The sequence below is a fragment of the Otolemur garnettii genome, unplaced genomic scaffold (genome assembly GCF_000181295.1).
Source record: "Otolemur garnettii isolate 467f Iridium unplaced genomic scaffold, OtoGar3 scaffold00010, whole genome shotgun sequence".
In the NCBI taxonomy this organism is placed as follows: domain Eukaryota; kingdom Metazoa; phylum Chordata; class Mammalia; order Primates; family Galagidae; genus Otolemur; species Otolemur garnettii.
The window spans coordinates 9,038,181-9,065,572 of record NW_003852405.1 but is presented as its reverse complement, the minus strand read 5'-3'; the positions used below and the strand labels follow the sequence as shown (position 1 = coordinate 9,065,572).

Genomic DNA, 27,392 nt, shown 5'->3' with positions numbered 1-27,392 from the left:
AAAAAAAAAAAAAAAAAAAAAAAAAAAAAAAAAAAAGAATGCAGGTGAGTAAGCATGATGCTATTGTCATGGGAATTACCTGGAATCCAAGCTATTTTTGAAAAACAAATCATTTGCGAGTGTCAGTACATTATTATCAGTAATGAATGATTGGCAACAGCACTCACACCCCAACACCACTCAGTGGTTGAGAATCACGGGCTTAGATGGTTTTCGGATCCCTATCCACACAAACATCTCATTGATGGACTTCTATCCAATAGACCTTGACCTTAGTCTTTCTGGAGTCACGGCTATGAAGATGAGTTACACTGTGCAGTTACTTCTAAGCTTCTGTCCAGTTTGCTCATCTGAAAAAAGAATGCAGCAGTCATTCTTTGAAAGAACCTAACAACAGCCCTGAAGAGAAGACAAAATTGCTGGACTCCATGTTTCTTCTGCAGAATCCCAAGAGGCACGAGAAATGCTAGGCAGGCTTATGCAGACTGTTGTCATCTGGAGCAAAGGGGGCCTCAGCCCTGGGGTGAGCAGACAAGAGAGCCCGCTGACTGGTAGGTGCCTGAATGCTTCCCATGGGGGCATCTTTCAGGTTCAATTGTCTATTTTCATTTTTGCATTCAGCATTTCTCCTTTGTTTGTTTGTTTATTTCCTTTGGGATTCTTAAAAGCCTGCCTGGGGACTTTTTAGAAAATATTTGTAATCTCCATAAGGACAATGCAATATTTGTGTTACAATTTCCTTTTTGGACGTTTTAATCACTTGGTATTTATCCTATTTATCCTGGCACAAAGGCTTCAAAAACAGGATATTCTCCTTAAGTTCTTTTCTAGCCATAATGTGGCAGATCACAAGCAAACTGTCTAATTTTTTTGTATGGAAGTCTTGGAATTTCCACAGCTTACGTTCCGAGCCAACAAAAATATACAGAGCTAGAAAGCAGGGAATTTTCGAATTCACTCAATTTATATCCCATTCGCTTTTTTGGAGACGTAGTTGCTTAACAGGGCAATTAAGTTGAAGTCTGATTTGGAAATGGAAAGTTCATTTTTTGTAAACTCAGAGGAAAAACCATGGCAAAAATAGTTTGCATCTGATGATACTATATCCCAGGAAAGGGTGAGTTAAATACAAGGCTTTCCTGTATAACCGCCGGTACAGGAAGACCCAAAAAGGTCTAGGGTTGAGCTGAATGGAGGCTGTTTTGATAAAAGGCAGTTTGCTACAGTGGAAAGAACACTCACGTGGAATCAGGAAATTTAACTTCTAGTCCTAGTTTTCCTATTACCTGTGTGCCCTTCAGCAGGTCAATTAACCTCCCTGGCCCTCAGCTTCCTCTTCCTAATGGATTTTTTTTTTTTAAAAAAACACCTGTCCTATCTACTTCCTAGGATTCTTAGGAGGCTCACATCAAATAAAATATCTTAAAGAATTTTTAAAATTATAAAGCATCATACCACTGTGAGATGTCTTTGTAACATCTTTCTATACTTCAATTAGTCCTTGAACGCCTAATGTTTCCTAAGGTGACCAGATTTTGACATTGGTAAAGCGGGACCCCATTGATGGGGGTGGGGGGAGGTGTTGGTGTTCTTAATTAAAAATTTGGTCTATATGGAGCGACAAAAATTTTCATAGAATGCAAAAATAGTGTTGTAATATATATTTTTTAAATTTCAATGTAAGTACAATTTACAAATATAATACATTAAAAAAAAATTATGTATAGGGAGGCGCCTGTGGCTCAAAGGAGTAGGGAGCTGGTCCACCTGGGTGACCTTGCCCAGGAGGGGAGTAGGGAGTTTACATTAGCCTTTTCATTTCCAGATGAAGTTACATTAACTTCATTCCCGAATGGAGTTAGATTAACCTTTTCAGCAGCTGAAAACCCTTCCCCTTGTCTCGCCATTCCCTAGCTTGTCCTGCAGTCTCTGCATTCTTTCTAAAAATCGGGACTTTTTAAAAATGCTACGGGACACAGGACAAATTGTTCAAAATTGGGACGGTCCCACCAAAAGCTGGACGTCTGGTCACCTTAATGTTTCTGTCACATAGGATGGCAGGATTGATTGGGGTGTTTTTCCTTGCTAAGGCATGATGTTTATATTGTTAGTATTTGTTTACACCCTAGTAAGTCTATCTAGCTCTTTGGAGCATGCTCAGAAAGTATTAATGTTTCTGCTGTGGTATACAAGAGGAGCCTACTGAGTTTATGTTATTCCTGTGAAGACAAGCTTTGTTTGTTCTGCTATTACTCAAAGCCCACTGATTTCCTAAAGAGACCACCCCTCCACTGCCCTTCTTACCACTGTGAACTCCCCATGCAGCTTGACCCAGAGATGGTGATTATTAGCTCTGCTCCGAGACCTTCCTCTAACAGACCATTTGGAATAATCCTATCTTTCCTTACATCCCTCAGTCTGAATGTCTGGTGTCAGGATTATAATAATGGTCTCTGCACATTCCTTATTCTAAGCCAATTCTGAATCTCCCAAGGATTTCATTATGTCCTCTGGAATTTAATATTGGTCATTTGCAGAGTCCCTGGTTTTGTCTCCCTTTATTAAGGCTGTTCTTCATTTTTAAAAAATTATTTATTTTTTTTATAAGCCTCCAAACTCTTGGACTTAAGAAATTGTCTTGCCTCAGTCTCCCAAGCAGCTGGTACCACAGGTGCCCACCACAATACCCGGCTATTTTTTGTTGCAGTTGTCATTATTGCTTAGCTGGCCCAGGCTGGGTTAGAACCTGCCAGCCTCAGGGTATGTGGCTGGTGCTGTAACCACTGTACGATGGGCACTGAGCCGTTTTCTTCATTTTTTATTCAGAATCCTGGCTTGGTTTGTTTTTCTTGGTCCATGTGATCAACATAGCCTGTTTTTGTTTGTTTGGTGGCTTTTTTTTTGTTTTTTGCAGTTTTTGGCTGGGGTCGAGTTTGAACCTGCCACCTCTGGTATATGGGACCGGCGCCCTACTCCTTTGAGCCACAGGCACCACCCCCTGGCTTGGCTTGATAACACTTCACTAAGGCCTTATCAGATGGTGACCCCATATGTCCCAGAGCCTGGAGGTTGGATCAGAGAGCCTTCTTCTCATTCCACTTCCCAAACCTTTCTCCTGTCCACCTTCCCTCAAAGCCCATCTCCTTACCCTCTTCACATGCTCAATGACTCTTCTTCATTCTTTAATAATTTTGGCATCTGCTTCATTCTTTTTCTCTCCACTAGGTTTATCTTTATTCTTAGTAGCTTGAACATGCTCAAGGACCTGACTTCTGAGTTCCTTGAATTCTCCACTGGTAACATGCAGTAGTTGTTGCCTCAAGCCAACTACAATCCCAGCTTAGCAGCTCCTCGACTCCATCTTATTTTCCCTATACATGATTTTTTAGACTCCCTTTCATCTCCCATGATTCCCCTTCCTCCTCTGTCCTCACTTTGGTTAATCCAAAATTACATTGTGCTGAACTTGCACTCCCGTAACTAAGCCTGACTGGAGCAAAACCAGGAGGTCTTCAGGTGTGCGACTTCTTAAGATGTTTGTTTCACACCAACCATATTTTCTTTCAAGACACTAACAGCTACCCCTCTGCCTTTCCTTTAATAGACTGGGAGAAGCAGGTTCTGAAAGAAACTAATCCTACTCTTGTTTAACTATTTTGTACTTCCCCCCAGTGTTTGCCTTGCTTCCTCTCTTTTCTAACTTACTGTCCCTCGGCTAATTCATTTGTTCTTCACATGTCTTTGCTCAGTTCCACTGGGATGTCAGTTCCATGAAAACACGGATATTGTTTGCTTTGTCACCACTGTACTCCTGGGCACCCAGCACAATGGTTTGCACATAGGAGACACTGAGTAAACAGTCATTTTGTCACCAGTCTCAACAGAAAGGGAAAATAGACGTGTCCAGTTCCAACTAGTGTCCAGTTCCAACTAGAAATAGTGGAATATGCAAATTAAACTTAAGAGCCTAGAGCCTGGAGCCAATAGCAGAAAGGTTGTCTAAAGCATAGACGAGCAACACCAATGACCTAAGAGACATGAGATGGGATTTCCATGGAGTTTGTAGAAAGAATATGTCTTCATAAGAGCACCTGTGTTAGTTTGCTTGGGGTTATCATCACCAGACCTCCACACATCAATTTGTTCATAGTTCATCAGCTACTCATCATTAACCTAGAAATAATACTGGAGGAAGAAAAGGACTTTAGCGGCCATCTGATGGGCCACTTTCTGCTTTGCAGGTGAGAAAATGTGAACCTTAGAAGTGAAGAATCTTACTTTACAGAATAGAGATAAGAACCCAGGTTTTCTTACTTCTATTTCTTTTTTCTTAATAGTAGCCCTCAAATGTCGAAATGCCTTAAACAGGTTAACAGTGCAGTACTAAGCGACAGTGCTTGAAAGCCTTGTGGGTTCCCAAAGAAAATCTTATGTGTAGATTATGAAAATTGGAACTTTAATGCAGCACATAAATGATAAGTCATCACCTTTTTAAGGGAGATTCCCAAAGATGCTATGCTTTGAGGAAAAAAAATCTCTAAAAATGTCTATGCTATAGGCAAATGGAAGAAAAAAAATTTTTTTACTACTTTATATACCAGCCATTGATCATCATACATTATGGGATCATTCCCCAATTACATAAGCCATTTATAAATAAACATAATACGTATGTTTTGCGGGATTTTCTCTCATGGTATTTGTCCCCTCTTTCTCTCTTATGTATTTCCCTGTCCCTATGGACAAGAACTCAGAGAGGAAGGATGTTTTGGTGCCAAGAAGCTCCATTACTTTCTTCTCTAAGCTCTGTAAGCTCCAACAAGGGGCAAAGGAAATTCCTTTTTTTTGGAGTTACAGTCTTAGGCCTCTATAGTGAATCTAGATAAGGCGTTCCCCTAGTGTCTACTCATTCCCTTTCTTCTTGGACACTACAATAGATTTGAAATACTCAATATAAGTCAGTCTAGTATTTAAAATTCAAAAATGGCCCTGAAAATGGCGTTAAGACGCATGTAGTGATCAAGTTGAGGTGACGTGGGTGCTGTCTCCTGGGTCATCTAATCTGTCCTATTCATACCATCAGATCTGAATCGGATCTCAGGGCTTCACTATAGGATGGCATTCCTGACTGAAAGGAAGGTGAATCCCTCCAGCAAGCACTGAGGCAACCTGGCATCGTGCACCAAATGGAGAACAGGGAGAGAGGGTAGCTGGGATTAAGACCTAATTCTGGCTGTTCACTATCTGCACGATCATGCTCAAGCAACCAAACTTCGCTGAGACTCTGCTTCTTGATCAGCACTATGAAGAAAAAACATCCCCCTTATCTCTCCCATAAGATTGCTGTGAGGCTCACAGGCCATAATCTTTAAGTGTTTGGACAACATTTTCGGTACAGAATTGCACGAATGTGAAATGTTATTAGTAAATGAAAGAACTGTCCTAAATTAGTGCCGTAGAAGGCATGCACTTATTTATTTCATATCACTTCATAGGTACTTGAGGGTACCTATGTTGATTCTATCTAGAGCATTCAATCAGGAGATATGTAAAAACGAGCAAGAGTTCTATGCCCAAAGAAGTGAAATATGTAGAGAAAGTAAAGTCCATGCTGGAAGTAGAAAGTAGTAGAACAATATCCAGTTGAGATGCTTTTTAATAAGACCCAGAGATGGGAGACCTAGAATGCATAAAGGCACCTGTGTCCACCGGAAATGCTGAACTTGAACATGACACAGAGCATAAACAATTAAATACCGAATTCCATTAAATAAATTTACACAGGAGAAAGGAGAAATAATTTTTATATTGGCAGTCTTCTTCCTATTATTATTTTATGCAGCAATTTAGTGTTATATTAAAATTCAGTAAATCACTTGTCCTGTGTGTGTGTTATTACATAACAGATTTTCCTCTTCATAACAAGCAGCGTTTTCCTCAACATTCCAGAAAGTCACAACAAATTCATGATGAAATAGACTTCTTATCAGACCATGGTCCTTCCTGTAGTCTGCATTCCAGAAAATCTCCAACTTAGATCAGCTTGCTAAAATACATTTTATTTCCTGATTACAGATGAATGGCTCCTCTTCTGAGTCACAAGTTGAACTGTGTGAAAGTTCCGTACTGATAACCACACAGTTAATCACTCCGATATGGGAACTGTTTCCATGTCTTCATTTATAGATCCCTAGTCCTGCTATCTACAGAGTAGTTTCTCAATTAACTTTCTACGGATTGTAGTGAATTAGGAAATTGTGGCAGATGCTGCTAATCACCTGCCTACTCATCATCTTTTTTTCTCTTTTTCTTATGAACACAATCCTGATTTTTTTGGAGGTGGAAACAATGTATTTAGTTAAAATAGTCAATCCCCCACTATTTCAATGAGTCATGAGTGGAAGTCACTGCATGGAATTTCTTGGAGAGTTCTTTAAGAGAGGACAGATTTTACTGGCTTTGACTTCTTGCCTTTCACTTTTTCCTTGTTTTTCTGTCTGAAATACAGATGTAATGTTTGATGATGAAACAGTCATCTTAGATCACAAGGGTTAGTCACATGTAAGGATGATGAAACTAGAAATAGAGTCAGTCTTGGTCCTCAATCTTTTTCTCAAGTAGTTGGTTTAGCCTTGATCTGAAGGCCCGTAGATGTCTATTTAATTAGGCTGTTGTGAAAGATTTCTGTTACATAAAGGCATACTCATACTGTCAGATCAAAATCAGATCTCAGGGCTCATAGACATAGATCCCTGGTATCTATCTAGAGTAGATCCTTGGTATCTATCTGGAGTAAGGATTCTCACACGGAGGAGGAATTCACATGGTCCAATCTACCCAAATGGGTTTTCACTTTCTCTTCCTCATTCTGATATGCCTTTCCAAAAAAAGAGAACTACTTTCTCCCTTTCATTTGGGCAAGAATTGCTGCCACAAATAATTCATAATTACTGCTAGGAATGGCACTTTTCCTCAGACGTGTCAGTGCACTCAAGAAAAATGTTCAGGAAACTCGTCTCTAGGGAGAACCATAATAAATCGATGACTCGGAAATTGTGAAATCTTTGGAGCTGCTACAAATTCAGTGTTATCAAACAGGCTGAAAGAGGTAAGCCTGAAGTGTCTCAGAGCTCAACTATAGTAGTATCAGAATTGCTTACAACATTGATAAAGTCAAGGAGAAGACTGGTGAAGTTAGGTTAGCACTGACCTTGATAATGGAATCCTAGCACTAGAGGCAACCTAATGGCCATCCCAATGGATATCTCATATAAGGTCAAACTTCACCTCTACCACATTGTTCCAAGATGTCATCCAAACCTTGCTTCAATATTTACAGTGACTACTAGCTGGCAAGTTCACAAGATAAGTGCCAGCACATTGTTGAAAAATTTAAGAACTAGAAAGTTCTTTTCTACAATGAACTTACTGTGGTTGTATCTTATTTTTATTACCTGCTATTATGTAGCACCTTACTATATTTACTTTAAGAGGTTTCATATGATCAGTTTTGATTTGATAGTCATAATATCATGAGAATCATTTGAAATGGTACTATTATTCCTGTCTGAGCATTTGCAAACTTGCTCATAGAGGCTAACTATACTTATGGGAAGTTTCACAATTCCTAAGGGGAGTAGCTGGACTTGAACTCAGGATTGTAGGGCATGGAGTCACCTCTTTCAAATTGTTTTTATTTTGTCATTCAGTAGTGAAGTACCGAGCACCTACGATTTACTGGTCACTATGTTAAGTGCTGAAACTCTAATGTGAACAAACATCTTCCTGGTCTGCCTACCCACAGGCCTTACTTTAAATTTTTGGTATAACATAGAGTAACCGAGTACATTCCTTCCTCTGGGTGCTAATAATTCAGTTATCATCTTGCTTCACAGGTGTTTCTTTTCCAGACAACACATGTCCTGTTCCTTTGACAGCTCCTAGTAGGTAGGGACTTCAGAGCTATTTACCATCCTCATTATTCTTCTCTGGACACCCTCTATTTTCTCCATCTTTCTTTTAAGAAATGGCACCATGAATAAGACAGACATGCCTGCTCCTGGTTTGGTCTGGTGGGCGTGCAGTGCTTGGAGACCACGGCCTCAGCTGATAGAGGGTTGAGTCACTATGAATGCAACCTGAGCTTGTCACAACTATTTTGATTTTTCATGGTAGCATTGACTTATGTTCATTTCATGGATAAGTAAACCACCTTAGCATCTTCCTATGGACTATGACCAAGTTAAATGTCCCCTTTCCCCTATTATACTCCAGCATTTGAGGTTTTACATTTAAATGCTGGACATCAATGCATTCCTATTAAATTTTACTCATTTTTCAGATCATTTTCATATCTTTTGTTTCCTTCACCTTGATTCTGTCATCTCTACAGTTATCTATTTTTCCTACTCTTACATTATGAATAATTAGATAATCACGTACTCTCTGTTACTGAAAAAGTTAGAAAACCAAACCCAGTAATATTCTATTCAGACATCTTAATCTCAATCTGTTAATCTTATACTTGCAACTTTATTCACTCATTCATTCCAGAAATTTTCACAAATGCCTTATTTTGGCTAGAAGCTGAGATGATAAAAATGAAGCCTATGAGTTAAAAAATTAGGAGAGATAGACAGGTTAACAAGTAAATGCAGCCTGACAGGTGCTACATGAGTGTGCTGCAGTCATAGTGAGGCCACAGAGGAAGGCACAACCAACATACTTGGGAGGAACTAAGGCCCCCAAGGGCATCTGACACAAAGATATAATGTGGGACTTGATCAAATATTTGCCAAGCCCACTATGACTTAAATCAGTAGAGTAGGCTTTCTCCAATGTTCCAAGCTTGGAATCATGTCCAGACTCAGAACTGAAGTAATTTATCATGACTTGGTCCTGGTGATCCCATTTTGGAGCCTTTGTCATTTATCTTTGAGTCTCAGGGAAACCTATCACAACTCCTTAATGCCCCATTCATCTGTTCCCAAGATAAGTGGCAAACTTACATGGAGCTGATAATCTTCTTCCATGACACACTGTAAATGAACTCTAGGTTATTGTCTACCAGCAATTTGCCTGAATCTACTTTTCTGATCCCTCGATATTTGATAGGTAAAGTCACACACATCACCACAGCCCTAGAATAGGGCTCCTTTGTCTCTCTTGGTCCTTTGTTTTATTTTATTTTATTTTATTTATTTATTTAGACAGATTCTTACTTTGTTGCCCTCAGTTGAGTGCCGTGGTGTCATCGCTCACAGCAACCTCAAACTCTTGGGCTCAAGTGATCCTCTTGCCTCAGCCTCCTGAGTAGCTGGGACTACAGGCACCACCACAATGCTTGGCTATTTTTAGAGATGGAGTCTCTCTCTAGCTCAGACTGATCTTGACCTCCTGAACTCAGGTGGTCCACCTGCCTCGGCCTCCTAGAGTTTCTTCGCCCTTTAGTACAAGCCATGTCAGTATCTGAGATGCCTCTCTAGTCACACGGGGACAGCTCTACATAGATTCCAAACCTCAGTTATGGTTGGCCTGTGTCCTCTACGAAATTGTACACATCGTAAACATCCCTGTGAATCTGTGAGATTTGGAAATTCCTTGTAATATTTAACATTTTTCTCTTGCAGCACTTACATACTATTGCTAGTATTTCAGAAGTTTCCTTTCCAAATTTATACTATGATTGCACTTTTTTGTATCCACTAAGTGCAAAACCATGCATTAGATATTGTAGAAGTAGATATAATGAACAAGAACTGGTCCTGGCCATGAGAGGAACTGAAGATCCAATAGTTGGGGTAGACATGCCTGTGTACAAGGAAGTGGCTATTCCGGTTTCTTTTTGATGGGCAAGCATTTTTGCAAGGACGTAGGCTGTATGTGTGCAAGGTCAAACCAGTCAGTTAATTGAACTTAAAAAAAAAAAGCCATTTCACGGGGGGAAATAAAAACATAAAATTGGTTATCATCCCCACCCCTATAAAAATAATATATTATTTTTCATGTTTTAATGGGCTTGTGGTTAAATTCCAGAGCCCCCAAGATTTGCCACATCAGATGGATTTCATATATTTACATTTAAGTCTGCAAAAGACTTCCAATTACCTAGCAATTTGACCAAAGGGTTGATAGTTTTTTAGCTTTTTCTTTGTTTCTTTTCTTTTTTTGCAGTTTTTGGCCAGGGCCAGGTTTGAACCCGCCACCTCCATATATGGGGCTGGCACCCTACTCCTTTGAGCCACAGGTGCCACCCAAGGGTTGACAGCTTTTCTGAAACAAAAGAAAAAAACTATTTCCCTTGTTTTGGCAGCAATATTTAATGACATTCCTTGATTTTCTTTCCATTAAAAAAAAATCAAAAACTTGGTGTTTGTTATCACGAACTATTTTTGCAAATTAAAAAATGTAAAACTAAGAAATTATGCTTTTTGCCTTTGAAAAATGACTCTTCAAAAGAAAAGACCTTTTCTTTTTTCTTGTAAAGTTTAATCTCTGTTTTAGAATTGTCAATATATTTTCTTAGGAGAAAATATTAATAAATTCACATGGCATGGTGGTTATTCTCCCGGTTCCAAACCTGAAGTTTTTAATTTACTATTTCCTCCTCCCCTACCTCCGTTAGATTCTGAAAGCTTCATTCTGTAATAAACACGGTCTGGTATTTTTCTAGTAAAGATATCCTTTTGGAGCTGAAGGTTAGGAAATGCCTGCATTTTATAGTCGTGGAAGTTCCTTATTTTTCCAGGACAGAGAAAGTAGTTTCCAGCCCTGAGGGCGGCTGAAGGGTTAATACTGGACTTGGCTGGGTGTCCGTTAAACTTTTTTCTCTGGCTCTGCCCCGGGTTTCCCCTTGAAGGGATTTCCCTCCGCCTCTGCTGCAAGACCCTTTATAAGAAGCAGACTTTCTATTTCACTCCTCGCCGAGCCTCGCTGGTTTTAGAGGCTGAAGGCTCGTCCCAAGCACTTTCAGGTGGAGCAGAAATCAGAGTTTTTGAGCCATTACTTTCTCATCACTGCAGCAACTTCCAAATGCCCGGGAAGATGGTCCTGATCTTTGGAGCCTGGAATGTGCTGTGGACGCTGCTCGCAGCTTGTAAGTTCCTCTCCTTGATCTGATAAACGCTAACATTCCATTTTAGTCCTGGTTTTGTCTTCAGCCAGTTTGGCGACGTTGGTGAACAAAGCTCTAGAATCTTAAACAGCGGGAAAAATTAATTTAAGCCGGCTTTTAGTCTGCTGTTGAGTTTTGCTTTATGCCATTATGCTCTCACAGTTAGAGCTGCAAATTGATAGTTTCTGATACTTTTCTTCCAAAGTCAAATGAGCAGTGCGGACTCTATCTCTGGTGGGTCTATCTCGTTAGTTTCCTATACTTGATAATGAGGTCAAACTCAGCAAATAACAATACAGACTTCAAAGTCAGTACTGAGAACTCTCCCGGGGGGAAGATGATTCCGGCACCTTCTCTGGCAGGGACCTCAGCGCTTTGGGGCTGCTTTGCAGTTAATGTGAAGCAGTTTAGGGAAGAGATCAGACAGATCCTAGTTTGGACATTACCCCAGAACGGAGAAGATAGACCACCGAGTAGTAAGTTCGCGCTCATCTTTTTTACTTTTGCAGCTCAAGCTTTTAAAATCGAGACCACTCCAGAATTCAGAACTCTGGCTCAGATCGGGGACTCCGTCTCATTGACTTGCAGCACCACCGGCTGTGAGGCTCCGTCTTTCTCTTGGAGAACCCAGATAGACAGCCCGCTGAATGGGAAGGTGAGGAGTGAGGGGACCAAGTCCACGCTGACCATGGATCCTGTTAGTTTCGCAAACGAACACTCTTACCTGTGCACCGCCACGTGCGAACCCAGTGGGAAACTGGAGAGAGAAATCCAGGTGGAGATCTACTGTGAGTGCTTTCGAGAATCTTTGGTTCTCTCTCACTTTTGCTTGAAAATGGTTTGGAAAAAATGGTATGTAAGGAAAAGTTTCTTAAAGGATATTCATGTCCAGATTCTTAGCTGTGAGGCCGCGCAGCACCAAGAAAGCTAGCGACAGCTGGAGCTGGCACTAGATCAGGAATCCAAATCTTGGCTTCTATTTCCACCTCTACCACAAAAACGAGGACCATGCATAAGACTTCCCCACTCCGGGCTTCGGTTTCCTTACCTATAAAATGAAAATCTCGAAGGTTCTTTTCATTTCATTTTTTTTTAAAGTTCTGTTTATCATATCCTGACAGATTCACTTGCACGTGCTTCTAAATGATTGAGGAATCCCAACCTTCTCGAATTCTCTGTTCATTTGTTCTTATGCAATTTGGTGATGGAAATCAGTTTCAGAATTAAACAGAAGATCCATCATAACTTTTGTATAATGGTCTTTTCCTTAGACACAACAAAAATTTTGGAAATATTTTGCTTTGCTTGGTGCTGATAAACTTAGGAATTCGTGGAGGGGGAGGTGGTGCCTTAGAGCCTTGGTGCTCAGAGATATTTGTATAAGAAATTAGTTTTGCCTGGTGAAGGTGGGTGAATCCTCCTAATTTACCAGCTACCAAAATGCATCCCACTCGTTCGCAGATCAGCAAATGTAGCAAGAGAAGTAAAAAGCTAACTGATCATTTGTCTTTGGTTATTGACGGCTTCTCTTTCTAAAAAACTTTGCTCATTTATGTTCATTTTTTCAAAAGACCTTATTTTATTATAAAGATGCTGGTTCCTTTCTACTATATTAGAACTTTGCTCAGGAGCCTTAACTGATTCTTCAGCAAACCCTATATGTTGCTAAAGCTTCCCAAGAAAGGATGCTTGTCCGGCTGCTTTCAATTACTCTGGCTGTGTGTGCAGTTTATGCTGGTGCAGCCTCCTGAGCTCCTTGAAAGGACCCTTATGTAAATATAGGGAAAAGTAGCACGTTCTTATATTACCTGACACCAGACTGTGTTGATTAGGCACTTTTCTTACAAACTATGAGGGACAGAAATGACTGGAGGAGAAATGAAAACTGCCATGTTTGTCACAGAGCCAAGCCTTCCCAGTTCCTTTGTCTTTTGCCCACAAGTACCAAAAAGTTGAAAACTTAGAGAAATGAAGATCCATCTGGCTCTCATTATCTTGCCCTGGGTTTTTCTCCGAGAGTGACTGTTTCTCATCATGCTTAACAGTTCGGTTCCACATTTGATTGTGATATTCTTTAAAGTTGAGACCTTTACAAGATTCTTTTTACTACACAGTCTTGAATCCACCCGTGTGTTGCCATCGTGACAGTCTGTGATAAAAAAGGTAACCTTTGCCACAGAGCCAATGGCCGACTGAAATAGTGTGTTTTCTTGCGCTGTAAGTTAGGCATTTTAGAAAACAGACCTTCCTTTCAGAATGTAAAGATTGTACAGGTGTCTCTTTCTGGTGGATAAATTCCTGTCAGAGGCATCATGATCAGAAGCCAATTATTTATAATCTGTCTTTTCACTTCTAAGAGTATCTTGCTCCGTAACTGTTCTTTGCAATGACATGCTGAGCCTTCCACTTGCTATTATTAAAATGGGAATATATCTGCCCTGACTAAAATAAGAGAATGTGATCTAACGTACTGCGGGAGCAAACACAGAGTAATATAAACACTGAGCTTCAATCCCATCTTTACCTTTTACTAGCTCTGTGACCTCACACAAGTTAGACAAGCCTACCAAGTCCAAGTTTTCATCTCTTAGGGTTGTTATGAGGATAAAATAAAACCATCCTAAGAAGTAGGTGGCATAGTGACAGGCACATGTTAGTTTCAATATACAGTAGGTTTATTTCTTCCTTCTTTTACTCCAATAACATATAATCTTCCATCTATACAGAAGAATCCTCTAAAATATAGTTGATTCAAATTCTGGCTCCTTGAACCCACGTAAAGTCATACAAGACTATTTAAGTAATTCTGTGGTCCTAAGACCGTATTAATGAAAACATGAGACTTGATTTGCATTGTATTATACTGTGAGGAAGAAGTGAGCAAACGCCCATTATATATTTATTTGCTTGGCCTCTGCAGCTTTTCCTAAGGATCCAGAGATTCATTTCAGTGGCCCTCTGGAGGCTGGAAAGCCAACCACGGTCAAGTGTTTGGTCCCAGATGTATACCCGTTTGACAGGCTGGAGATGGATTTACTGAAGGGAGGCCATCTCCTGAAGAATCAGGACTTCCTGGGGGATGTGGACAAGAAGTCCCTGGAAACCAAGAGTCTGGAAGTCACCTTCACTCCTGTCATCGAGGATACCGGAAAAGCTCTTGTTTGTCAAGCCAGATTATACTTTGATTCTGTCCCCAAAGTAAGGGAGACTATGAGAGAACTGCAAGTCTACAGTGAGTACTTGTGGGATGCAGGCTAGTCTCTATGGGAATTCAGTCTGGGACATAGCAATAAAATATAGCAATGAACTTAGCAACGAAGTCATCAAGAAACTTGTTTGTTGTTTTTATTCCCTTTTTATTCATGGAGAGCATAATATTTGCCAATAGCATACATTGTTCAGTGAAAAGAACACTGTATTTGAATTGAGAAGACTTGAGTTTAATTTCTGGCTCCATTAACTGTGTGAGCTTATGTCACTTCATTTGTCTATTGTCCTGTCTATCAAAGGGGAATAATACCATCTGATTAGGTAGGAGAAAAATTGGTCAAATTATACATTTTTAAAATCTTGTTTTGTAAATTCTTATAATAAGCCTTGATATGTTAGCTGCCCAGGGATAGAAACCTTAAAAAGTGAGCAGTTATTCTCTGTGTGCTTATGTGTGTTTGTGTGTGTGTGCCGACACACACGTGCACCAGGTGAAGGAAAGGTGATGGGGTTTGATCACCTCCCTTCTCCCTGACACGACCCAGAGACGGAGGCAGCCTTGCAGTACCAGAAATTTGTATGAGGGGCTCTGTTTGCCTCTCTAGACTAAAATGCTGTGTTCTTCTCTGGGCACCACAATTCAAAGGGAGGTATTGCCAACTGTATAGCATATTTAGCCAAAATAGAAGAAGACAGAAAGGAATTTAATAATATTTTGAGAAGAATAGTCAAGATTGGGAATATTTTGCCTGGAGAATACAAAACCTAGGAAAGGGAACTCTATTAAGCATTTGAACGACAGTTGTGTGAAAGAGTGATTTATATTATTTTGTAATGTAGATGGCTAAAGTATGTATGACCTGTACATTTAAGCTAGTTATAGAGAGGAAGATTTCAGCTCAATAGGGAAACTGTGCTAAGAATGAGAGCTGCCCCCAAATCACACTGACTGTTTTGTAAGGCAGTGGGCTGACTGTCTGAGTGAACGTTGAGGCTGACTTGGGTCAGCACATGGTGAGGATGCTTAGATGGGACTCCTACCCTGAGATGGGAGTTGGAGCCACATGGGGCTTCTTAATCTCTAAGTATCTATGACCATCTGAAAGCACAAAATATCAAAACAGGTAAATCAGTGAGCGTAGTCAGAAACTAGATTCACTATTTTTAATAACTCAGCAATTCTTCACAGTAGTTTGGCAGGGTAGGTTCGTCCTATTTGCAGAAGCCCATGCACGCAGTCGGTGAGAGAAATGCAACACACCGGCCCTGTTGCAATAGCTAACATCATGTCCTTCCTTTTCAGTCTCACCCAAGAATACAGATATCTCTGTGAATCCCTCCACAACTCTGCAGGAAGGTGGCTCTGTGACAATGACTTGTTCCAGTGAGGGTGAACCAGCTCCACACATTTTCTGGAACAAGAAATTAGATGATGGAAAGCTACAGCTCCTTTCTGGGAATGCAACTCTCACCTTAATTGCTATGAGGATGGAAGATTCTGGAATTTATGCGTGTGAAGGCATTAATCTGATCGGGAAAGACAGAAAAGAAGTGGAATTAATTGTTCAAGGTGAGTAAACTGTGAAGATGGAGGGATAAAGACATTGTCACTGGAATTTGAGCAATCGGGACACCATTTCCCTGCTGGAATTGCTTCCCTAAGGTTCTGGGACAACACTTCTGATTGTCATACCCTTTAGTACAAATATGTACATATCCTACTCAGACCTCCTGGAGTCTCCCCCCCCAGGGTTTCCGTGGCCCTGCTTGTGTGATTCTCTTCCATCTCACAGCATTTCTTCCCTGTCTTATTCTCTGGCTTTCTCTCTTCCTCCCAGATATTGGATATTGACTTTTCAGGTCTGCACATGTGCTCCTCTTTCTCCTCTCACTCCACACTCCTAAGAATTGGACGACAATAAAGCTGACTACTCCCAAATTCATGTTTTCATCCCATGTCACCAAATCCTGCCGGTTCTACCTCACAAAGATCCCTGGAATATGAACTATCCTTCGGCCCTCCTGTGATTGTCTTCGTTTATCACCTCTCACTTGGACTCAGGCACCGTGCTCTTAAGTAGCAGCATTCACTGAACCCCAGCCGTGTTTCTGGAACTTCCTATATGCCATCTGTCATCATCCAGAGTTAACTAAAGAGTAAACATTTTCTATCTATTTTAATGGTGAGAGAATGGAGTCTCACAGATTAATAAGAGTGCTACTTGCGGATAGCACACCTAGTATTTGCCAGGAATCCTACGTTCTTCTTTATATATATAATCTCAATAATCTTCACCACTGGTGCAGCACAGTCCATAATTTGCCTACTTTAAAAAGCTCTTTAGTTGCATTTTCTGTTATTTTAATACAGGCTGGTTTTAATCTAAATCATATGCCTTTTTATTACAGCTAATTGCCTTTATTACTTCTTTTTTGAATTGATATTATTTTTAATTGGCAAATCAGGATTGTGTACATTATAGCGCACCATGTGGTGTTTGATATAAGTATACAACGTGGGATGATTAAATCAAACCAGTTAACATGTTCATCACCACATTGATCATTTTTTGTGATGAGACATCTGAAATGTGCTATTTTAGCTATTTTAAAACATATGTTATTATTAACTGTAGCCGCCATGCTGTGCAATAGGTATCTAAAACTTGTTTCTCCTATCTAACTGAAACTTTGCAACTTTTGACTCACATCTCCTTGTTCCTTAACACCCCACACCCCCAGTCTCTGGTAACTGCTCTTCTACTCTCTACTTCTCTGAGTTTGACATTTTTAGATTCCACATAGAAGTGAGAGCATGGGGTATTTTCTGCTCCATTCAATACATATTAATTAAGGACCCTTGTCCAAGAATCAAAGCATTGTGCTTGATGCTGGGCGTCGAGACATGAATAAGAAGTGGCAACTGCCCTGGGGGAGAATACAAACTAGCAAGCAAAGACAGGCAGGTTTAAACACATCCCAGAACAGCAAAAATAACATTATCTATTTAACCATGTCTTTCTATCAGTTCTCTATTTTCTATTAGGCCTTAAGCTAAGTAAAGCCAGGAACCCTGTGTGTGTGTGTGTTTTTTTTTTACTGTTTGGGTGCCAAGCACAATGCTTGACACATAATAAGTGTTCAGTGAATGTTTGTTGAATTAATGAATCCATTATAAGCATGGGCAGCATCCATTTTTCAAACAAGAAAACACGAAACTTAATCTTGGATGATTAAATAATTCAAACTCACCATCAGTCAATGACCTCAGTTCAGTGTTATTAGCATTCTCAAGTGACCAGGAAAAATTTTCCACTAATAAAAGTGTGCAAATCTTGTCCTCCATCCTGGGATAGTTCTCTATCCCCTAAATAAGCTGCATCACCTTTCAGTGTGCACAGGAAATGTGTTCTGGGCTTGGGGAGAGTTGTTTTGCCCTTTGCATCACATGGGATGCTAATGACCTTAAGTATTGAAGGTAGAATTGAACTTTCAAGGGACCTTTCAGTGACCTAAAAGAGTTACAAGTTCTCATGGTAATATACAGACCCACTGTAAAGAATGATCTGAGAAGCCATTCTTATCCTGTTACAGCACATAAGGGATTCAGAAACTCTGGTTATGCTGAATGATCTCTTTCTCAAAATCTACTCACACTTTGGTTTATGGAGGTTATTTCATGAGATCCTTTTTCCCCCCAAATACTAAGATATCACAATTGGACAAAACATAGCTGATCTGGATTATTTATTGATTGATTGAGAGTTCTTCTGTCTCCAGCCTGCTATTTATGAGGAAGAGGGTAGTGATTTTCTGCAGAGTTTCATCTGTCACTTTCAGAGTTACCAGCCACTTTAGGGAGAATAAAGTCAAGACTTAGAATTCCCTTTCTCCCTAAACCACAGGGAGTGTGCCTAGCAGGGAGAGCCCCGACAGCCAAAGAATCTTCCTGGCTACTTGACACATGAGAGTTTGCCCTCACATCTCAGCCATCAGCCCCTGCATTAATTGTGATGTGGTTTATCTTACATGAAGCAAATTTTGGAGGTGACTTATGTATCACCTTAGTGCTTAGATTTTTACTTTGCTTTCAGTGTGAGTCTTATGGTACAATTTTGTATTGTTGAACAGAAGCCCTAAGTGCTGGTCTGTTACGGGGATTGTTTTTAATTAGAGGACACCTCAGGTGTGTAGCTTTCCCCAGGACCTCTTTTACATATTATTTCACCTCCACACAAGGATGACATGATTTAGTTGTTCCAGCAACTGAAAAGCCAAGATCTTGAATCAGTCTCACCCGGCATCAAGTCCTAATTTTGCCTTTTGCAAGTTGGGTACAGTTATTTAGCATTCCTGAGCCCAAATTCCCTCAGGAAGGAGAAGGAGGGAATAAAACCCAGAAAGGGGAGAAGAAGAAAGAGGAGAAAGTAGTTTATGTAATTCTTGACACACAAGAACCGCTTAAATCATTTGAGCTCTTGTCCACCGCTGCAGTGATTTGATAAATTGCATTTGGATTATTGCTATGAAATGATGTCAACCTGTCTTGACAAATTTTTATCTACATTTATTCTGTTAAGTGAAAGAATCAACAGACTATCAGAGATTCATTCTTAAAAGATGAAGGTCTTTTTTCCTGCCAGGCCCAGTGTGGAGAGGAGTCATTTCTTCTTGGCACAAATACCTGAAAGGAGAACAGGAAAAATAAAAATCATATATTGAAATGTGAATATACGATTTTCACATACCCTAAGAATAAATAAGAATGTTCTTTTCTTTTCCTTTTGTTCCTTTTCCCTCCCATAGAGAAACCCTTTACTGTTCAGATCTCCCCTGGACCCCGGATTGTTGCTCAGATTGGGGACTCGGTTGTGTTGACATGTGGCGTCACGGGCTGCGAATCCCCGTCTTTCCATTGGAGAACACAGATAGACAGCCCTCTGAGTGGCAAGTTGAAGAGTGAGGGGACCAAGTCCACGCTGACCCTGAGCCCTGTGAGTTTTGAGAATGAACACTCTTATCTGTGCACAGTGACCTGTGGACGTAGGAGACTGGAAAAGGAAATCCAGGTGGAGCTCTACTGTAAGTGGCTTAACGAATTGTTTCCTGTTTGTTTGTTTGTTTTTAATTCCATTGGAAGGAAAAGGATGTGAGTCTATGATATACAGTGAGCGCCATATATTTAGAAAGGGAAGTAAGCATTGTGAATGGTTCCTAAATCTCTGAACCAGAATGATGTGATGCAGCACAATGGGCCTAAATGTTAAGTACGCATTACATGTCTACATACCATCCTTAATCCTACTGTGCGTGCACTGGTGAAGTTGTATCATGTTAATACTCTGTCCCTGTGCACTTGGATACACTCCCTGCCCTCCGTCCCTTCCATGTCCATATGGGGTGGAGAGAGAGGGTGAAGGCAGTGGAGTCAGTGCCCATCGGGATGGCTGGCTGGGAGTGACAGCTGCTCAACTCTCCAAATTGGAGGTGAAGCCTGAGCCCACTGTTTTAAAGGCACATTTGGAAAGCTGATCTGCAGGATGGGAAGAAAATGAGGCAGGAGGAAGGGAGAAAGCCAAGAATGAAGATGAGTAGTTAGACTGGGGGTGGGGACACTCAGTGGGAGCCGCTCAGGTAACGAGCAGGATCAGGAGGCAGCTCTGGGTCTCAGTGCTGAGTTATGCTGAGTACATATAATGTGACACTTTGTGCTCTTCTTGTCACTTTAATAAAAAGTATTTACAAGTAGGTTAAGGTAACTGAGCTTTTTATCCGAGCTAATGAAAGCACTTTGAGTCAACATTTTAAAAAAGTATTTATAAGCTCAATTCTCTATGAATTCAACACTGCTGGAGTTCCTCAGCCTATCATGATTAAGGGACAAAATATGCAAAGTGACAACAAAGTTGTGTCTTTGGGAGAGTTATTTTGCCTTATTTTATTCAGTGGAACTCCAGAGAACATACTGTAGAGATTTTTTTCCACCAGAATCCTTGCCCAAACCCTTCGGGATTTTGTTGAGGATGAGTTAGAGTATGTCCATAAAGGGATTTGAATCTCTCAGAATAAGGGTAAATTTTATGTGCATTATCATATTACCCAGAGTCCATGATCTGCTGATGTAGACACATTCCCAACAGAAATGAGACCCAGCAGTAAAGTCTTACGGCACTATGAAACTATTTGAGAATGTATCACTTGAACAACATTTTGCTTAAGAAAGAAAATTGTTTAGTGTTATAATTGCCCTTGATAACTATTTTAACCTCATTTTTGTTGATTTGCATAGATTATATTATAAACATTATTATTTAGATTACAAATCTCAGGTTAGATTCTAAATAACACATTTAAGACAATTGTTTTCATAATTCTAGATATTATCTGAGAAATATTTAAAACATGCTGCATAAATTTAGTCATTAGAATTTAAACTATCTAATTTGAGACATGCTTGTGAGTCTCACTTGACACCACGTGGCTACCCAGCTTTGGGAAGCCACGCCTGGGCTCTCAGGTCAGGGAAACAACACAATTGTGAGCTTAGTCCAGTGACTTTCTTGGTATGATGTATACTAAACAATCTCTTAGTCTTTATGACATCTCAGTCTTCTGAGCTATGAAACAAATAATACTCATTTTAACCAGCCACTTTGAAGACTCAGATAATGGAATGTTAAGATACTTGTTCATATTAAGTATTCAATACATCATGGCAAATATTTAAAACATTTAAAATATATTGGCACACCTTTTGTGTGTGGGACATAACCACAAGAGGGAGTTTCCTTAACAAAATCAAATATTGTGACCAGGTTTGTACCCTTATATTAACCTGAAATAAATTTACTTAAAAAAATATAAATAAATCAAATATATAGTGTTACTAAGTAAGATGGTGGAAGCTGATGTGTTCTTAGCAAACATCAGGCCATGGCATTCAACATGATTTCATTACTAATAAGAGAAAACAAGTAAAAAAATTATTACTTGATAATAATGTATGATGTAATTTTTGCTTCCAACATTATTTATATTTAATATCATGAATATGTATTTATTCTTAACATCATTATTTACTGGTGATCATTCTATTCAAGTTGAGTTAAAGCTGTCATTTTGGGACCTTTATAGTTGATAGGGCTTAGCTCAATTTTGCCTTGAACGTTATTTACAAACATCATTTTTTGCTTGATATTTGCAGCATTCTCTAGAGATCCAGAAATTGAAATGAGTGGTCTGCTAGTGAATGGAAACCCTGTCACTGTAACCTGCAAGGTTCCTAATGTATATCCTTTTGACCGGCTGGAGATTGAATTACTTAAGGGAGATACTATTCTGAAAAATGAAAACTTTTTGGAGGAACTGGATAGAAAATCCCTAGAGACCAAAAGTTTGGAAATGACCTTCATCCCCACCACTGAAGATACTGGAAAAGTTCTTGTTTGTCAGGCTAAGTTACAAATTGATGGACTGGAATTTGAACCCAAACAAAGGAAGAGTACACAGACACTTTTTGTCAATGGTGAGTACACATGTGTTGCTTCCACAATTTAATATAGATTTCTTTGCCATGTTTGCCAAATAATAGTTAAATAAAGTTAACAATTAAAACCTCTGTGGAAAAAAAAATAACTGAAAAGAAATTTCAATATAATAATGATTATAAGAACCCCCCCCAAAAAACTTGAAATAATAACCATTTATTTGCTCATGATTGTATGAGTTGGCAATTTGGAAAGGGGCCAGCTGGCTGTTAGTTAGATCAATATGGTATCAGCTGAGCTTCCATAAGCATTTTAGAAAGATTAGCAAGATCAATTCATCTCAGATCACCTCACTCACAAATCTGGGGTCTTAGCCAGGGTATCATGGCTTTTCTTTCATCATCTTTAACTTAATCACAGAGCAGTGTTTCAAGAAGGTAAAAATAAAAGTAGCCTCCTAAAGGTCAAGGTGTGGGAGTCCTACAGTGTTACTGCTTCCATGTTATATTGGTCACAATGAGTCACAAGGCCAACTCAGAGTCAAGGGGTGGAAAAGGAGAACATACCTTTTCACAGGAGAAGATTCAAGTAATTCATGGTCATGATTAATCTACTAAGAGGCAATACACACTATCATGGACCATCCATTCTTTGGTAACAAGAGAGTTTCTGTAGAACTTACTCTCGTCAGAAAACATCCATGCTGTGTCCATATTCTGCTCTTTCATTCTGTATCTGCTAAAGTAAATCAGGACAGAAACTCTTTGAATCCGTTGAACCTGTAGCCCAGTTTTGCAATGTTATTAAAACTCTTTGGGACTCAGGGTACAAGGAGTCAAGCTAATAAGTATCTCTACCTTTTCAGTTGCCCCCAATGATACAACAATCTTGGTCAGCCCCTCTTCCATCTTGGAAGAAGGCAGTTCTGTGACCATGACATGCTCCAGCGATGGCCTTCCAGCTCCAAAAATCCTATGGAGCAGACAGCTAAACAATGGGGCTCTTCAGCCTCTTTCTGAGAATGCAACTCTTACTTTAAATTCTACAAAAAAGGAAGATTCTGGAATTTATGTGTGTGATGGGATTAACCAGGCTGGAACAAACAGAAAAGCAGTAGAATTAATTATCCAAGGTGAGCCGAGTGTGATGGATGAATTATCATTGCTGGTGTCTTTTCAGTTGTGTTACTGGTTATGAACAAAGCCCTCCTTGAAAACAAAATTTTTACTATAAAAGTATATTGAGGCTTTTGAAGAGTTCCTGATTATTTCCTGTGCCTGGGAGGTTCTTGAAATTACAAGTTACTTATCCCAAAATTCTTCTAACTTCAAGTGAAATGTTAGCTCTGGGAACTGTGCCAGTGGCCCCAGTTACCCTTACCAGGCAATGATCATGGTGTGGAAATAAACATGGGGAGAGGTATATGTGTATTTGGGAATTATTTAGGATGAAAGCCACAATAGTTGGCTTTAATTGGACCCCAAGCAGCAATCTCCCAAGGTGCCTACTAGTATTTGCTCAGAAGCCTAAGATAACACTTACACCTTTTGCAAATTTCAAGAGTAGCAGTGACTGTGTCCTCAGGCTCATTAGTCTGGTGATCTAGAGCCCCTCTTTCCAGGATGGAGACTCAAAGCTAAAATTTCTATCAGGCAAGTCAAAGTCAGTCATGAAGTAATCAATTTGGATTTGCCCTTAGATCCTCCCTTTGGGTATTATTTGCACTAAGATAATGATATTAAGACATTCTTATTACGTCATCTCAATGAGATTTGCAATTTAAAGGAATAATCTTGGAAGGGCAATGCACAACCTCAAACAAAACAAAAATAAAAAAAGATGGCTGCCACAGCCTTAGATAATGAAAGAATTTTAAATCAGATCCCCAAAATAGATGACCTTAGTAGAATTCTCATTTAAAAAATGTTGATGTGGTACTTCTGCCAATGGGTTGTTGCACTAATAAAGATGTCATGTGCCAAGCACTTAACCCAGTGCCTAGAACTTGGTACATGGTAGTGGTTTTGTTAAGGATGCTGAATAAGCCATCTTCATGCAGCTTAATTTCTTGATCAGGGAGGATCCAGGTCAAAACTCAGAAGCCTGTAAAGGTCTTTGTACTGGAGGGAGAATTTTGCACAACAGTGTGACAGAAAATTAATTTTATTTCTCACATACAAATCCCATAGCTATTTATTAGACACTGTGTAAAAGAATTACATTAAGGGGCACAAGAGACGCATAACATGCCTTCTCTTATTACAACATGATAGTTTCCAACTTCTTGGCTTCTTTGCTTGCCCTTCTTGACATGAGATGCAAACAAAAGGCACAGATAGCTCTTTGGCAGCTATTTGTTGATGTTATACATTAGTACGGAACGGACTTACATTGCACTCAATCAGGGATACCTTTTAAATTCTCTTTACAGTTGCTCCAAAAGACATAAACCTTACAGCTTTTCCCTCTGAGAGTATCAAAGAAGGAGACTCTGTCACTATCTCCTGTACATGTGGAAATGTTCCAGAAACATGGATAATCCTGAAAAAGAAGGCAGAGACAGGAGACACAGTGCTAAAATCTATAGATGGCGCATATATCATCCGCAAGGCCCAGCTGGAAGACGCTGGGGTTTATGAATGTGAATCCAAAAATGAGCTTGGCTCACAATTAAAAAGTTTAACACTTGCTGTTAAAGGTTAGTTTTTTTTTTATTTTTGTTTTTATGTATCTATTTATTTTTTCATAATAGTTTAGAGGTTCTGTAGCTTGTAAGGACTTCCTAGTAGTAGACGCATGAGAGGTGAATGGGGCTGAATTCCCTGTTGCTTGTGGTTATTTCTTAATGTTTCTCGAAATAATCAAGCACAGCGGCTCTATCCTATAGAAGTTAGGGAGGAAGCTGACATAAATCATGGGTGAGTATGGAATTCCCATTAGCTTTTGTCAAAGTGTAAAATTCATCACTGGCTCTGAGATCTTGCGTTTGCTAAGCACTTAGCCATATTTTTAAAACCTGTCCCTGGGGATACTAAGGAAAGTAGAGAAGTAGGATTGGCATATAGGAAAAGAAGGCGCCTATCCAGATCCTCTTCCTTCCTTCCAGAAAGGAATACTATTTTTTTTGACATAGAGTAACTGCATATTTTCTAGATTGACTTTTTTCAGGATAATAATCAGATGCAGCAAACTCGAGGAGCTCCTTGATCTCCTAACTCCTCTGGTGAATGCACAGTGGGTAGAATGTGTTGATCTTACTGGTGCAGGAGGATGCATCCGCCCCGGCTAATCAGTTCCTTGCTGCTTGCATGCTAATGAGCTCCTATTGTGTATTGGAAGCCGTGCTTGGCAGCAGCAGGCAATTAGAACTGTAAATAAATGCCAACTCTTACAAGGCCTGAAACAGCAGTCACTTGACAATGTAGAGAAAGTTCGAACCTAAGTCAAGAAACTGATAAAAAAAATTACTTATCTGGCCAAATCTCTGAAAATTGCCAGCTTTACCATATGTTTTGTCTTCACAGTACCTCCTCGAAACATGACAATATCAATACATCCATCTAGAAATGTTACAGAAGGAGAAAATATCACCATTACATGTAAAACTTTTAGTCATCCACCTGCAGTGATTATCCTGAAAAGAGTTGGTCTGGGTGATGGAGTTCCTATGTGTTCAAAGAATGGAACATTCACCTTGCATCATGTGACTCAGAATGACACAGGCGTATATGTAATCAGTGCCTCCAATGAGGTTGGGGCTGATTCTGGACAGATTGAGATCTCAGTTATGAGTAGGTTAAAATATATTCATTCCGATTTTCCCTAATCCTGGATGACTCCCAGCCAGCTTTTATAAAGTCCTGCTCCAGGAAATTGGCCTCCTGACCTTTTGGCAGTTCTGTTTGTACTTGACTGTTCTCTACTAAAGTCACATCAAAGGCACATCTCCGCTGCCATTGTTGTCTTTTCTCATTGCTTTATTAAATTAAGCATTAACATGCTTGCCACTTTTCACCTAATATTTAAATGAACAATCAAAGAATAGGCACACGGCTAGAAATGCGTGCCCCCAATCTGAATATAGTTTAAAATATAGAGAGAAATATATAGAAATATACAGAAATTTGTGCCCCCAATCTGAATATAGTTTAAAATAAATAGAGAACAACAACAACAACAACAACAAAAATTGATAATTTTCTGGGTATTTTTAAGCCAGCGTTCCTTCGTATTTGCCTGGGCTTTTTGTCTCATTTTGCTTTGGCATGAATGTATTTTGATAGAAATGGCCTTTAAGATATTCAGTGTTTATACAACTAATAAAAAATTGTATGTGGAGGTTTCCCTGGCAACTGAATTAGCAGGAAATTTCTGGTTTTGGCTGAGGGGAAAACAGAAAGGCAAAAGATAATTGATGAAATCGAAAGGAAAACAAGAGAAACAGAAGAACTACCACTTAGTGTACCATCCATATCGATGCAGCATGTTTAAATTATTTGGATAATTCAGAGAAATGTGCATTTGGGGCCTTGCTGGTTCTTATCTCTGTTTTGATTCACTTCTCCTTAGGGAGCTAGTTGTACCATCATAATAACACGTGTAACTATGGTTATTATTAAATGAACTCTTTTTGCACTAGACATTAATTGTATCCATTTTGTTACTTTTCCAGAGAGAGAAACTCACACCACGCTTCACCCTGCGCTTCTCATGCTCTATTGCGCGTCCTCCTTAATCATACCCGCCATTGGAATGATCGTTTACTTTGCCAGAAGAGCCAACATGAGAGGGTCATACAGTCTCGTGGAAGCACAGAAATCAAAAGTGTAGCGAACGTCTGATATATTGAACCAGAGACATTATTTATTAGTCCAAATCCTTAACACTGCTCACCATTCCATGAGGAAAACGGTGACCTTGGAGTTCAGACTTCCCTGAATGTATTGAACATGGAAAGAAATGACCACCCATGTCTGTGCTGCCAGCAAGGGAAGCCACAGGGAAACTTCCTGCCTGAAAAGCGGTCACTTCTATTGAGATGGAACAAGTTCCTTGATGTGCATGGACAGTAACACAACCTGTACATATGTAAAATAGAATTATGCCATAGCAAGGTTGCTTGGTTAAAATAAGACGTTTCAAATAATTAAATGCTGTTGCCTGTACTGACTGTGATAATTTAATGTATCTTAGGAAAATTTTACATTAATATTGACTGACAGCTGAGCTATGTCATTTTTCTTATGTTTTATTTCCTTTAACAAATTTTTATTCCTAAGTTCATTGATAATAATTTCATGTTTTGTAAAGATCCCAGGGTTTTATGTGTTTATAGGCAAATAATAAATAGAGAGAGCGCTAGGTTGACTTTCAGGTACTAAATGCCTCAACCTGTTGTGAAACGGTTGACTGGGTTTCTTCCCGGAATGGTACTAGTCTGGTACGGAGATGTGGCTTCATATGGGTTCAGCAGACTGGTGAGACATTTTCCAAATGTGCTCTAAAAAGGAAACCTCTTCTGACTTTCTTTTGTGAATGTCTAGATTTTTTTTGTGTGTGTAGTAAAATAATAATTTCTGGAA

At 39.5% G+C, this 27,392-nt stretch overlaps 1 protein-coding gene across 5 annotated transcripts in view; it reads left to right on the top strand.

The window, feature by feature from the left end:
• Positions 1-27,392, top strand: part of VCAM1 (vascular cell adhesion molecule 1) — a 27,706-nt gene extending 314 nt beyond the window's left edge. The window contains exons 2-11 of one of the 5 annotated variants that reach the window (XM_023509907.1): positions 264-551; positions 11,022-11,095; positions 11,623-11,901; positions 14,034-14,345; positions 15,627-15,893; positions 19,130-19,405; positions 21,528-21,848; positions 22,676-22,942; positions 24,242-24,508; positions 26,483-26,640. In XM_023509907.1, the coding sequence (XP_023365675.1) occupies positions 11,032-11,095; positions 11,623-11,901; positions 14,034-14,345; positions 15,627-15,893; positions 19,130-19,405; positions 21,528-21,848; positions 22,676-22,942; positions 24,242-24,508; positions 26,483-26,640 (2,211 nt within the window). In that variant the 5' untranslated portion in view covers positions 264-551; positions 11,022-11,031. Of the gene's footprint in view, positions 1-259; positions 552-10,816; positions 11,096-11,622; positions 11,902-14,033; positions 14,346-15,626; positions 15,894-19,129; positions 19,406-21,527; positions 21,849-22,675; positions 22,943-24,241; positions 24,509-26,482 lie in introns of those variants that run through there. The other 4 variants (XM_023509908.1, XM_023509909.1, XM_003784111.3 and 1 more) reach the window with 4 other exon arrangements.